The sequence below is a fragment of the Branchiostoma lanceolatum genome, chromosome 17 (assembly GCF_035083965.1).
Source record: "Branchiostoma lanceolatum isolate klBraLanc5 chromosome 17, klBraLanc5.hap2, whole genome shotgun sequence".
Classification (NCBI taxonomy): domain Eukaryota; kingdom Metazoa; phylum Chordata; class Leptocardii; order Amphioxiformes; family Branchiostomatidae; genus Branchiostoma; species Branchiostoma lanceolatum.
The window spans coordinates 16,940,348-16,955,117 of record NC_089738.1 but is presented as its reverse complement, the minus strand read 5'-3'; the positions used below and the strand labels follow the sequence as shown (position 1 = coordinate 16,955,117).

The 14,770-nt window shown below is 39.0% G+C and overlaps 1 protein-coding gene across 17 annotated transcripts in view; it reads left to right on the top strand.

Moving 5' to 3' along the window:
- The window catches only part of LOC136422960 (ubiquitin carboxyl-terminal hydrolase 9X-like), a 41,428-nt gene that overhangs the window by 705 nt on the left and 25,953 nt on the right, over positions 1-14,770 (top strand). For 12 of the 17 annotated variants that reach the window (XM_066410911.1, XM_066410906.1, XM_066410915.1 and 9 more), the window contains exons 2-16: positions 6,081-6,265; positions 6,810-7,134; positions 7,728-7,840; positions 8,256-8,368; positions 8,559-8,613; positions 8,794-8,844; positions 9,098-9,210; positions 9,588-9,839; positions 10,428-10,566; positions 11,134-11,286; positions 11,633-11,737; positions 11,895-11,993; positions 12,361-12,474; positions 13,545-13,900; positions 14,279-14,402. In XM_066410911.1, coding sequence (XP_066267008.1) covers positions 6,218-6,265; positions 6,810-7,134; positions 7,728-7,840; positions 8,256-8,368; positions 8,559-8,613; positions 8,794-8,844; positions 9,098-9,210; positions 9,588-9,839; positions 10,428-10,566; positions 11,134-11,286; positions 11,633-11,737; positions 11,895-11,993; positions 12,361-12,474; positions 13,545-13,900; positions 14,279-14,402 — 2,160 coding nt within the window. In that variant the 5' untranslated portion in view covers positions 6,081-6,217. The remainder of the gene's footprint in view (positions 1-6,080; positions 6,266-6,809; positions 7,135-7,727; positions 7,841-8,255; positions 8,369-8,558; positions 8,614-8,793; positions 8,845-9,097; positions 9,211-9,587; positions 9,840-10,427; positions 10,567-11,133; positions 11,287-11,632; positions 11,738-11,894; positions 11,994-12,360; positions 12,475-13,544; positions 13,901-14,278; positions 14,403-14,770) is intronic. The other 5 variants (XM_066410919.1, XM_066410916.1, XM_066410918.1 and 2 more) reach the window with 1 other exon arrangement.

Here is a 14,770-nt window from a genome sequence, read left to right as displayed (position 1 = left end):
CATCTTCTAGATCTGTCAGATTAATGTGCCGTATGTTTGATATTCTACACAAGCCGCAGAAAATGTCTTCTTACACATCATATGAAAGGGAAGACTGCAGTCTCACACAAATTGAATTATGACATGGATTCTGGTGCATTGCTTTGATTAGTCTCTTGCCACCATAATTTGTGATCTCATCTTTTGATAACCAATTTAACTACAGCTTGACTACAGAAGAACTGTCCTATAGTTCTCTATCCCAGACTTTTACTTAATGTATTTTTTTTTTTTTCAGAAACAGTTGTTTCATGTACAGAGTCCATGGCATGTTGATGTTATAAATGCATATACACCCCGGTTAGAAATAGCCACCTGTAAAGTATTTGCAAATTGCAGAAAAAATATGTTTAGGTATAAGAAAGTATAAACAACCTGGAATTTGGCAGCGCAATTTGGCAATACCGGATTGGAATCATGAATCATACACTGCTGTAAACAAAGATATTTTGAACGAATTTGAGCCCAAATTTAGCAGTGTTGATAACAGTTGAAGCAGTGAATGAGTGATGTATGATATATCATATGATAAAGAACAGTGTCAGCATGATAATGTAGTTCAGTTACTCTGTCGTGACATCATATGTCCTACTTCTGAAAATAGTTAGAAGCAAGGTCAGTGAAGTGCTCATACTAATTAAACTACCAACCAATGTCACCAGTATGTGGCTTGAATAACAATTTGGAACATTCTTGTTTCCGGTTTTGCCCAAATGGTTTTCATTTGTGAATGGGAGGGGGTCTCCAGTCTGGGGGAGGGGGATCAGATCACATCTAAACTGTACCTCAGGGATTTGCCCTGAGAAAGTCTCCCTATTGACTATTTGTTGTACGTTACTTGTAAGTTGTAGTGTGTTTTGTAAGATAAAGTCACTTGCTAGGTCTGTACACAGCATTCTTTTGGCTGTATCCCTAATTTGGTCACCAGGAAGTATTGCTTTCCTGAAAATTGGTTGCAGTCCATTTTGCCAAGGTGAATTTCTCTGGTATCAGTGTGGTAAAAACCCTGCAAAAACAGTAAGAAAATGGGCCATTGAAACAAGAACTGAAGAAAGATCCCAACATACTATAGATTAGATGCTATTTGGAGAATATGTAACACAACACTGCATTTCCTGTTTCAGGAATATTTCAAATGTTTGCCGGCTTTTGTATGTGTCTTGATTGAGCAAATACTGTAAATTCAGTGTTCTCGCCAGGCCTTTTCAGCATAGGGGCCCCCTATGCTGTGATCTGGGCCCCCTATGCTGTGATCTGGACCCCTATGCTGTGTTTCAACCAGCATAGGGGTGTTTCTTTCTGGGACAAACCTTGTGACCCTTCATAAATCTTATAAAAAGTTCATATTTGGCTTTAGAATGAGGCTATGAGAGAGGAAAAAGTCTACTTCACAAAATTTATCCCTCAAAATGCCTGAAATAATGTCTCATTGGGTTATGAATTTACAAATTTTCGGGGGGAGCATGCCGGACTCTCTACTCTGGTCATGTCTTCAGCACTCCACGCGTTACTTGCACCGTGTAAAGTTGGCCTTCTGTACCTGACCCCTATGCTGTGAAAAAATTCTGGTGAGAACACTGAAATTCATTTATTTTTCCGGGAACTTGAATTAATTTCGCAGCAGAAGGGAAAGGGAGGTTTTCGCAGTGTTTTCAGTTCATGGTTTAAACAATGCTGTAGTCAATATCAATGAGTATGGTAATATTACATTTGAAGCACACATTTGTGAAAACTGTGAAAATGAAACCACCACAACCATGTCAAGATTTACCATACTGATACAATGTATATTGTGCTGACAAATTCCTAAATTTCACCTCAAAATCAGCAAGGATTTCATGATGTATTACAGAAAAATTTACATCTGAATATAGGGCACACTATAGGTATTTCACAAGTGTTTACAATTACTGTAATCCAGTAAGATTAAACAATTAACACTTGTTGTGATGCAAATCTATTGATCAAAAGAAAAAGATTGATCTGTTTGAAGATAAATAGAGCTATTGTGAATGTTTATAAATGTTCTAAGCACTTCAAGTATGAGCATCTGAATTGAATCATTGAAAAGGAGAAGAAAAAGAGAAGTCTCTCTCCTAATTTTAGGGAAGCTAACCCATTTCCAGCCCTAGCTCGTAAAAAAGAGGTCGTAAAGCTTTGGTTAATTGCATTTTAATTGCCCCTGCCCATCTAGTCTGAGTCCTTGTCTAAACCCAGGAATTCTGTTTTGCTAGTACATTTAATTTCTCTATAATGGATGAGATACATAATGTAAAGTCATGGTTCAGAATTTCACCTGTCGAACCGTCATGGACAACGCTATTTTGTCCAACCCGGAAAACATGTGATTTTTCTAATACCCAAGTACAGAATGTATTGATTTTTGCTGGTTTTGATAAGCGTCTTTTCAGAATGCCCGCATCCCTTCCGTGACAAGTGCTTCTGTAAATTGTGTCTACCCCTAATCCTCTTACTAATGCTTATGTAATAATACTAATATGTAATTTTGTATGCTGACCTAAAATAAGGTTATGGCCATTTTAAGCTACATGTCATGTTCCTTTTCATGGACGGTCATTTTTGAATATACAAAAGTTGCAATTGATTAGTCTGTGAGGTTATGAGAGCATGTTACATATGTTACATAACCATATAGATATGTTACATATATTACATTACAAGCAGTAAGCGCTTATGTATGTGCAAAACAAATTCTTGTATTCTGGCATGATTAAAGTTTATAAAATGAGCTGCATTCTAAGTATGCTGTCCTTTCGTATTCTAGGGAATTGGACATTGAAAAAAATGAGATTGCTTCATTCACTGCAATAAAGGCACACCTTCCAATTAATCAAGTAACGACATGGGTTGTACTTTAGTTGCACATGCAAAGAATTATCCTTTATTGCCCTCGCTGTTGCCATGGCTTTGTACTGGGGAATTGGGCAATTGCACCAGACGAAATTGCGCTGGGCCTCTCGATTGTAATTTGATACTGTGACACCTGTTGTAATATGGATTAATGCAATGTCCAATTATAACACATGTTGTGAGTGCTTCTTATGATATTGATAACTAGCAAACCAGAATGTGAAAGCTAAAAAAGAAATGATGAATATCTAAACAGGAAACTTACGTCACAATCAGGAATTTACATAACTGTTGATTTTAATCTCAACCTTTCAAGTATTGATCAAGTGCAAGTAATTATTTCACTCTTTCATGATCCTGTGAATTAATTATGTTTAATAGCATTAACATTCTTCACTAAAATCTGATCAGCAATCTTAGTCAGGCACGACACAAAATGCTTTTGAATATTTCACTAATGCATCAGCTTCGTTGTTTGATATTTTGACAATTGGAGAATGCAAAGTCCAGGTCAAATTGAAAATCTATGAAAGCCGTATATATTATTTGTCTGTCTGTTCCAAATTTCCACTGAATTCCAAGAATTTCTCATGTATATTTTTTCAAACTACAGATGGTTTTTCTTAGGAAGTGATCTGCCATGTTAGATTTATTATGGGTTGGTGTATCTGCAAACATCCTCTCTGGTACTATGTAGATGTTTTTCCAAGGATCACGGATATTAAATCAGACATGCATGGATTGTACTACTAGTAGTATCCAGTATTTGATTATACTGCTGCTGGGGTCCCTGACACAGGGGTGGGCAGCAGTCGGCTAGTCTTCACACCGCTCTTCCACGCGGCTCTGTCCAGGAGGTTCACGCTGTTTAGGCTGCACTTCTTTCCCGACACAGTCCATCCAAGATTTCTTAGGTCTGTCACGACTCGGAAAGAAATACTCTGAATCCTAAAACTTTCACGGTGGTTTTATTTTCATGGTGCCCTCTCCATTCACTACTTCATGACACTATGAGTATGCGAGCCCAATGTATTAGTATTACTATTGTTCTGCAGAATTGTTTCAAATGCAAATTTAGAATACGCCTTCTTTTCCCGCCAACCACAAAATAAAGCCACTGCAAAACTAAATGAATTTACAACTTACAATATTTCCTGGCACACTTGTGTTAAGCTTGTTTTTTGCCATATTTAGGATATCAATATTGTCTGTATAAAACTCTATACTGTGTAGTGTGTAGAATTTTTGCAGTTACTCTTTCGTCCATTTGTAATTTTTCCGTATCTTGTTTTTCACCAGTGTTTGAAAGGCATACAGATATGAATAGCTGGCCGCGCCAAATTACAAGTACATGTCACGGTTGAAAAATGCAGGTATAAGATAATGCAGGCAATTGCTTTTTGGATGATAAGAGCTTTTGACTTGAAGATAATATTAGTGGCATTAATCATAATGTCCCTGAAACAAAAACCCATTTTGTTTAAGAAGATTATGCTTTATCCTTCATACATGTTATATGCTTGTGGAAAATTGGTTGCTTTGACCTGTGGTCCGGAATGCCATCCATCCAAGACATTTTATCAGGAGACCTTGGCTGGGGTAAGGGTTCCTCAGAGTGTGGCTCGGAGATAAGGGCCTGAAAAATTGATGATAAGAAACAGTGGCTAATGGAAATTCTACTGAACGCGTCAGACTACAGACTAGACTGTGGGGATTACTGTTTCACGCTAGTCTAGCCTGTTAGAAAGGCTTTTAAATTTGCTTAGATCTGTACCCAAAGATAAATGTGTAATGGCAAATAGCTTTGTGTTGCATGGAAAGTACAAAAAATTCTATATATATCGTATCTGATTCTGAATGCTTTTCAAACATTGGTGAAAAACATGATATGGATACTTTCAGAAAGGCTTTTAAGACTGGCTTCGCATTTGATTGAATCTGTGTCCAAAGATAAGGACATAATGGAAAATTGTTTTTCATTCAATGGAAAATATCTTAGCGTGAAATATGTAGGTACAGTACCATGTTCATTCAAATAGCAGCAGGAGTGGGTTACATAGGTTTCTCATGTACTTAAATTTATACCCATAGAAAAACACATAAAGGCAAAATGCTTTTTGTTGAATGGAAAAAATATAATATTTCAGCCAGTATTATATATAGCATTCATTGGTACCAGCCTACCAGGATTAATTCTATAGTAGCAGGTGCTGCAACCAGTGGTAGCTAATAAGGTGGTGATATTTTCCCCTAGGTTAGACTTAGAACCATGATAAGTCTGGCATTTGCTTAAAGAGGTAAAAGACATAATAGCAAATTGCATGGAAAATGGATAATATCTTAGCCTGAAATATGTAACACGATGTTTATTTCAAAAGCAGCAGGTGTTGCTACCAGCGGTAGCTAATTTGGTGCTGATATTTTCCCCTAGGTTAGACTTGATCATGATCAGGAGTCGTGATCAGGAATCATGATAAGTCTGGCGTATTGCCAGTGGGTATTACAATGCATGATTTTCAGTTCCTAGGGATTTTTCTGAACAGGGAAAAGGATCCTGCACTCTTGTACTTTGGCTTACACCCTCTGATCATTGGGGTAATATTCTAACAGAATTTACATAACCTATGGATCCAGCCAGGCTACAGTATTTTTAGACTTTTATAAATGACAACTATCTCTATCAGAATACGAATTTTTAAGATTTCCACAATGCAAAAGGGGGAATGTGTGTATTGTTTAACTACTTTCCTACTTTCATTTTTAGGGCATGATACAGCTAGGCCACAGTGTGTTCAGAATATTTCTTTAAATCTGGAGAAACAACATTTTACCTCTCTGTCTCAGGATTTTGAAAGTACAATAGCTCCACAATGTGGAATGTGCGATCAATGTATCTGTTTTCCCTCTATTCCTTCTTTCTTCTCTGAATCTATGAGAACATACAATTTACTCACATGACATGGTGAAAAAATGTTAACTTTTCCTCATGTAAGCTTCACCCTCTCGTAGACTAGTGTCGCAGAAGAAGAGAGATAGATGTTACTGGAGTGGTGACGTCCGGAAGTAGTCTCCAAATTTTATCCAGTTGTAGGGATTGAATTGTCTTTAAATATTGTTTCCCTGGAAGTCTAACCTTCATCAATTTATTCTTTTGACTTTTGCTCCCCCAGGTTGTAGGTGAGAATGTCCTGTGATGGTTGCCAGGTACAAGTACTGCGACACACCGACTTTTTAACCTCCCGCGACTCTTGTCTCTTCTGGAACGGTGGACGACCGTGCCAAGATTTGTCCGATCTCTGGAACTGAGATGACTGTCGCCATGCGTGGCAGCCCCGCAGGCGGGGACAACCCCCAGGTAACATAACTGCTTAACCTTCTCCCTGCTGACTAACCCAGTATCATGTACAACATTTGGTACCGAGTAGCTTGTAGCCATAGCAGGATTTTGTCAATGTTGGAAATGAAGTATTTTGTAATCTAAATAATGTTTGGTTTTTTGTCATTACTATCGTCAGTAATGTTGTATTTTAGGTAGCATTTGTATGTCTGTTCGTCACCAAGATTACTCAAGAACAGATGGATGGATTGGTTTGATATTTTGTGTGTTAGTATGTGACATGAAGACCATAACTTCATAATCAATCAGAACCATTTGTCGCACATTATTGAAGAAAGTCAACTTCAGTTGACAAAGGTTTGATATTGTGGAACTTTATTTCTTCGTAAGATTTTGAAATTGTTAAAAAAGACCAAATTTTCACTCCTCTGATGTAAGAGGTTTTAAATTACTAACCATAGTTCAAGAAGTGACTATATTCTAAGAAAGTTGTCAAGATCAAAATGAACTCTTTTGAACAAATTTAAATTATTTTTTCTTTTTTTTGTTATGTTTCTTGCAGGACACTCCCCAGAATCCAGCCCAAGGGGGTACACCAGCCAACCCTCCCCAACAACAACAACAACCACCACAACAACCACCAGCACAACAACAGGGCACCCCTACAGCACCCCCCGTGGAACAACCCCCTGCACCCGAGGGGGAGGGGGGTGATGTGGCTGTGGAGGGGGTGGAGGAACTCCCCGAGGGGGTGGAGCCTGACTTCCCCAATGCGGAGCTGGCTAAGCTGGATGACATGATAAACCGACCACGCTGGGTTGTTCCTGTACTGCCCAAGGGGGAACTGGAGGTGCTACTGGAGGCCTCCATAGAGCTGTGCAAGAAAAGTAAGAAATTAGTTATGTCTTACCCTTCTCCCTGCTGCCTAACTCTGTAACTAGTAGGGAATGGGGTACGGAACGGCTACTTCAGTGTGCCAAAGGTTAAATGTCTTTGAACAAAATGTGTACTATATATTCTTCTTCTCCGGTCGAACTCAAAGCATGATGCTTGAGGAGAACTTGGAGAAGTGAAAGGCTTTTTCAGTAGCTGATTCGTCTTTAGCCCACATTTTTAGCCAAGTGCACTGGGTCACCCTTACTCTTCTTGATAAGTGTGTTGGGTTCTTTTATGTGTAGAGATTTGAGGCCTGCAGCTTTTGCCTGAAATTGCTCATAATACAGAGCTGCTCATACAGTTCTATATTCTGTAATTATAAGCTGGTAGTATGTATGCTCTTTAGATTAATGAACAAAGTAAACTTCAGTAACATTGTTTTACTTTGTCAGCACAAGTGATTTTGTAAAGTCGGCTCTTTGATACTAAGTGATTGGCATCTACAAGTGGTTTATTTCTGAGTTGCCTGATAAGTTTGTTTACGTTGAATGACATCACCTTTTTGTAAGGCACAGCACTTACGTTCCTTTATCACACATTCCAGGCCTGGACACGCGGAGTGAAGCTTGCCAGCGATTCTTCCGCGACGGCCTGACCATTTCCTTCACCAAAATCCTGACTGACGACGCCGTCAGTGGCTGGAAATTTGAGATCCATGTAAGTTGGGATATTTTGTTTGTTTGCATGGTATAACAAGTAAACTGCCTCATAACGTAACACATACTGTATAGTCCTGTATTGAGAGCTGGTCAGTACAAGCAGCATAAGGGACTGGTTGGTTTCAGGCATAGCTCACCACCATGCAACCCCACTGTTGTCTTTTGACTTAGTTTAAGTATATCAGGTTCTTACATACATTTAAAGTGTGGCTCTTTTCCGATCTCCAGTTTAAAGTCTCCTCCAATTATTACTTTATATTGTACGAATTTGAGCACAGGCTAGGACATAATTTATGTTTAGAGGAAAGCTTTTGCTTTTAGTTTATTTATAAACATTACTTGCATGATAAAGACTTGACATGGTTTATACAAGGCAATATTGACAAGGATTTTTTTCCAATCTCCTTCCTCAGAGATGTATCTTTAAGAATGCGGAGAAGTTGATAGAGCTGTGTGTGTCCAAGCTGTCCCAAGACTGGTTTCCTCTGCTGGACCTGCTGGCCATGGCCCTCAACCCACACTGCAAGTAAGTCACAACTTTAAACTTACTTCAGATTTTAAACAAACTACCAAGAAATGTTTGAGAACTGATGCTGATCCTTCTCCACTTAGTACTGGGCAAAGTCTTTTGAATTTGCATCCATACAATATTTCATAATTTGTCATTGTTATGACATGGCAGTTTTGTGCATGACCTAATTGTTTGATTTTTCCAGATTTCACATTTACAATGGCACGAGACCGTCTGAAACTGTGCCAGTTGGAACCCAGGTATGTTAAATATTTTTCATAACTTCAAACATCTTCTTTTAGATAATAGCTGTATGTTTCTTGGTTAGTTAGAAGAAAACAAGATGAGTGAAATATTAGTGGATTTGTATGATTTTTAGGTAAGAAAGTGCATTGACCATTGTAATGAATGTGCTGTCTTATTTCTTGTCCTCTGCACAGTTGGCTGATGATGAACTATTTGCCAGGCCTCCAGACCCAAGAAACCCAAAGGTGAGTTTTGGTCAGACCGAATAGCTACATTGTCCTTTTGTGCCATACAAATGTAGAGTGGATCAAAAACACATCTTAATGACTTTTTCAATTTGCATAAAATGATTTGTTGAATTGCTCCTTTTTTCAACATATATTTGAAATGCTAACTGATATGGTTTTTGCGTTGATGAAGGTTAGACATCCAGGTAGTAAGATACGCCAAAAATAGTTACTCAAACAGCTGGATAAAATGTTCGTTTTTGACCTGTAGGGTTGGCTAGTGGATTTGATAAACCGGTTTGGCCAGTTGGAAGGGTTCAAGATCCTGAAGGAACGATTCCTGGCCGGACATCTTAATGTCCCCATCATCGCTGCTCTCATCAAGTAAGTCTTAACATCTTTTATTCTAGTGTAGCAGATCCAACTGGAGTTCCTAAATACAACAAAATCAAGAGAAAGTTCTTGATATTTTAACTGTCAAAAAAATGAAAGATGAGCCTTACTTAGCTATTTTCACTACCATCTTGTTCGAGAATTGCTTTATTGACCTTCTGATGCTAACTAACGAGTAACTAAAATGGTAATAAGATTGTTTACACAATTACAGATAAAACTGTTATCTGACAAAGTATAAACATGATACTTCTGTTTTTTTTAAGGATATTCATATACATGAATGTGAAGTTACAGGAAGTGCTCGTTCATGGAGTCTAATGTTTCCAAAATTACCACACTGATTGACATCTGCAAACTTTCCTCAGACCGTGGGGCCAGTGTTACGAGCTCCTGACTCCCCACACCGTGGAGGAATACTTCCAGCCCATCATCGGCATCGTGCCCACGTTTCTGGACGGGCTGACGGACGAAGAGCTGAAGAAGGAAGCAAAGAACGAGGCGAAGAACGACCAGCTGTCCCAGATCATCAAGGCGCTGAAGTGTCTGGCCTCCCGCGTTCCCAACCAGGAGGAGACCATGAAGAACCTGGAGATGTTCCGACTCAAGATGATCCTCAGGTGGGGAAATATGTAGTTTCTTGTATTGTAGAGAAAGTAAGATTTCTGACAAAGGTCTGTAAAGGAACAAACTTTGCATATTTCGGATGTATCTCTGGACCATAAAGAACCTGGAGGCATCAAGATGATCCTCAGGTGGGGATTTGTGATGATTTTTTGTTGTAGGTTCTAAAGATGACTCTTTGAATAAAAGGTTGAAACCGGTAAATCGTTGTGTGTCAGCCGACGCCCAATCGACTATTTGTTGGAGAAAAGTTTTCTTACAAATGTGGCTGCCTTTTTTGGCTGTGTCTCTAGCCTTCTTCAGGTAAAGTGACACACTACTTCAGGTGAATGATATTTCGATAAGGTGACTCAAAGATTGAATGAAATTTGTCAGTAAGCCTGTATTCGTTTGCATGGAAGATATGATATTTACATTTGTGATAAGGTTTTCATAGCAGAAAAACCTGAGCACTGACCTTCATAATGCAATATGAATTTGAGCTTTATATCAAAATTTGAACAATCAAAAGAAATGACTACTTAGCTTTAGGTATATATCAATAAGTAACTAAGGTTTCTAAATTGTATGTTTGTCTTTCTCAGATTGCTCCAAATCTCGTCCTTCAATGGAAAGATGAATGCTCTGAACGAGGTGAACAAAGTGATCGCGAGCGTGTCGTACTACACCCACCGGCACAGCGGCATGGAGGAGGACGAGTGGCTCACGGCCGAGAGGATGGCGGTAAGCACTAGTCACTACATGATTGTAGTCAGAACTAATTTTACCTCAGCCAAGGAGGCTGTGTTTTAGGAATATTGGTTGGTTTGATATGAACAGCATGACTCAAGAAGCTATGGATGAATTAGGCTATGTGTAAATAAGATATTTGTCTTGACATGATATAGAAATGACTAGAGTTTGACTAGAATTGCAGTTGTTCATGTCTTTCTTTGCAAGCATCTTACTGCCAAACTCATAGACTCTAGACTCTTGTCTTACTTAGGATGTGAATGTCACTAGACAACAGGAAGAAGTGCTAGAATTTCAGGTCCCAAAGCAGCTTTATTTGGAACTGCTGAAGTTGGTTTTAGGAATCAATAACATTAGGCCTGCAAATATCACAGGGCATCATGCTGAGGGAGAAGCATTGATCCATTGAATTAAATTAAATTGTACAATGTTTGGATCTGTAGGAATGGATCCAGCAGAACTTTTGCTCTGTCCATTCTGTTGCTGCTGAAGATTATTTTAGCATTACATTTTGTATTACTGAGGCATTCATATGTTTTATCATTTTGTGATCTGTAGGAGTGGATCCAGCAGAACAATGTCCTGTCCATCGTGCTACGTGACAGCCTCCACCAGCCTCAGTATGTAGAGAAACTGGAGAAAATCCTGCGCTTTGTCATCAAGGAGAAGGCTCTCACCATGGGGGACCTGGACAACATATGGGCTGCACAGGTACAGAAAAGCTTTATGCTGTATTTTCTACAAAATGATTGTTTGTATGGTGTAACTGAAGTGTTGCCTCATGACATAACACTCATGACATAACACACATTTTGTTTGTAGAGTCGGTACATTCGTCAGTTGAATAAGGGGTTGAACCAATTGAGCTTAAGCTCACAAGAACATGTTTCTACTCTTTTCAATGAATTCTGTGAGTTCTTGAACACAATCAAAATGTGGGGACACTTGTCTTGACATCCCCTCTAAGGAACCAACAGCTGTCCCTTTGGAATGCTGGACCCATTTTACCATTATGATATACATGTAATAATATAGTTTTTGACTCTTGTCTATCCAGGCTGGAAAGCATGAGGCTATAGTGAAGAATGTCCACGACTTGTTGGCCAAACTGGCCTGGGACTTCTCACCTGAACAGCTGGACCATCTCTTCGACTGCTTCAAGGTAAGAAAAAGTGTTCATAAAGACATGTTTGTTCCTATGGAAAAGAAGGAGAAGAATTCCCTGAAGACAGAGGCTTGTAAAATGTAAATTTGATGCTTTTTGTCGCTACGTAGCTGGTTTTTCTTTGTGTTTAAAAATGACTTCTATGCTTTTGCAGGAGAGCTGGAAAGACGCCAGTAAGAAGCAGCGCGAAAAGCTACTGGAGCTGATCCGACGTCTAGCAGAGGATGACAAGGATGGCGTCATGGCCCACAAGGTGGTTATTTATCTACATTTACATAAAGCCTGTCTCTATCTCTCTACCTCTCTCTGTGTTGGGCTGTCTCTATCTGTCTGTCTCTATCTCTCTCTACTTATGTCTCCCTCACTTTCTGTGTCTCTCTCTCCCTCTCTCTTTCTGTCACTCTGTATCTATCTGTCTCTATCTGTCTGTCTGTTTCAGGACATTAAGTCATGGTCTAATGTTTATTTTACTTGTTGATAAAGAATTTTCCTGGTGCGTTGAAACTGTATACAATCTTCTGTGTCAAGTGAAAGAAGGCTGTGACAGTTTTACCAAACCGTGCTGTATGGTCCTGAGCTGTGACAGTTTTACCGAATTGTGTTGTTTTATATGTCACAAGGTGTTGAACCTGTTGTGGAACCTGGCACACAGTGAAGATGTCCCCACAGACATCATGGACCAGGCGCTGAGTGCGCACATTAAGATCCTGGACTACAGCTGTTCACAGGTACCTGTAAGGGCATTTCCTCTTGTTCTTGTAGTTCAGTAGTGTCCGACCAGGCTGCAAACATAATCTCATCAGGTATGGGAAGGGTTTTCTTGTTGAATTTTGTTCCTCTTTCAACTTTGTTTGATGAACACAGACAAATTGTAAAAGCCTTTTTATTTGAACTTGAGCAACAAAAATCAAAGTGCAAAAGCTTTTTTCTTGTGTGTACTAAAAGATAAAGAAAACGTTGACTCAAATTGAATATTGGGTGCACCGGTGCTTGTGTTTTGCTCTGAATTCAGAACAAAGCCCAAAGAAAGAATATAGTGCCTTATGTTTATTCTGTTTGAATCCAACTGTGCCTTTTGAAGGGATGATATCACCAAATTAAAACCAACTTGAATACTAGATATCATTGAATGGTATCTTTGATACAATAGCAAATGAATCTGATTGTTTATGTCTGTACCCTGGTCAAGTTTTGCGGTGTTGCTTGAGCTTAGGTGAGATGGGTTCAGAGCCAACTAACATAGCCTCTGCTTGTGCATTATATAATCAATTATAGTTAGGTGTCATTCTCATATAAAATTTCAGGAGAATGCTGCATTGAGTTTGGCTTTGAGGGTGTTTCTTGATTGCAGATAACGTGCATTTTGCTTTATGTAATTAGAGAAATCATTATTGTATCTTTGATTGGTAATGAAAGGTTCTGTCAGGCTAAAACATGTCAAGAATGGACAAGTTGCAAGATCTCAACATATTTGACCTAAAAGTTACATTTTAGATAGTTGACTGTTGAGTATTGGTTTCTGTGGTAGTTGGGAGATCAGAAAAGTGAAAAGCTCTTCAGGCTTCCTTCAAATCACTGTTATCAAATTTCAATCCTTCAATTTCACTCACTCTTGAGCTGTTCAATTCTACTGTTATGTGGTGAGGTCTTTGGAACAAATGTACAAAGTAAGAGACCTTATTTTCCATGGGATGAAAGAATGTCAAAATGAGAGTACACAGAAGGTAGAAGTGCCTCTGCAGCAGAAATGCAACCACAGAGGTCCTGTATAGTTCCTTTCCGTCACAAGACCTTGTTTTTCCAGGACCGTGATGCCCAGAAGACCCAGTGGATCGACCGCTTTGTCGACGAGCTCAAGAACGACCAGTGGGTCCTTCCCGCGCTCAAACAAATCCGAGAAATCTGCCAACTTTTCGGCGAGGCTCCGCAAAATTACAACCATGCCCAACGCAGCCCCCACGTTTACTATCGGCACGAGGTTATTAACCAGCTACAACAGACTCATTCTCTCGTGACTCTCGTGGCGGAAAATCTTGCATCGTACATGAACAAAGTTCGAGGGATGTTGAAGGAGAACCCGGACATGGACCCGAACGTTGTCCAGCCAAGCGAGAGGTACACCCATTTACAGCAGGTGCAGGAGAGACTCAACTTTCTTAGGTAAGGAGTTTTTCAGTTTTCTTAAAGAATGTTTGGAAAAGGAATTGTTATGACATTGTCTCTGTTTAAAAGTTGCTTGTAGTGAATACAATCATGTATCTTAAGCATGTCTTTTACCAAAATATACACCTAATGCTTCACTTTTAATTAGGACTAGTTGATAATCATTTTTCATATACTTTGTACAGGAATTCACAAACGGTATCGGCCGCAAAGCCCTTGCATTTTTGCCATGATATTGTGATATTTGTTGGCTAATAGTGGTAGTAAATGTTAAAAGGAAATCTCTCTCCATCTTCAAAGTTACATTGATCAGAGTCGCTGGAGATAGTGTTCTTCATTGCGTTTTTCTCTCCCTTTACTCCTGTGTCTGACCAGGTTTTTACTGAAGGACGGCCAGCTGTGGCTGTGTGCTCCTCAGGCCAAACAGATCTGGAACTGTCTGGCAGAGAACGCCGTGTTTGTTAGTGACAGAGAGGCATGCTTCAAGTGGTTTTCAAAGGTGGGTGCAAAATTTCAAAGTTGTTAACTTTTAAAAGAACTTTTAAAAGAACTTTTAAAAGAACTGTGGTTGGAGGAATTGCACCTTGTCAATTTTGCCACCTGTGACTAAAATGTAACATAAAGGACAACAAGGAAGATTTATTCTTAAGTTTTACGTTTATGAAGGTTAGACATTCTTGTTAACAATATTTAGATACAGGTCAATCTCTACTACTGGATAAGAATCGGAGATAACTTACGGATGTTTCGAGTGACATCAATCACTTGAAATGTCCGGAAGAAATCTCCGACTCTTATCCAGTAGTAGAGATTGACTTGCCTTTAGATATTCTGATGTTTTATTTGTGTATGCAAATTTTTATCATA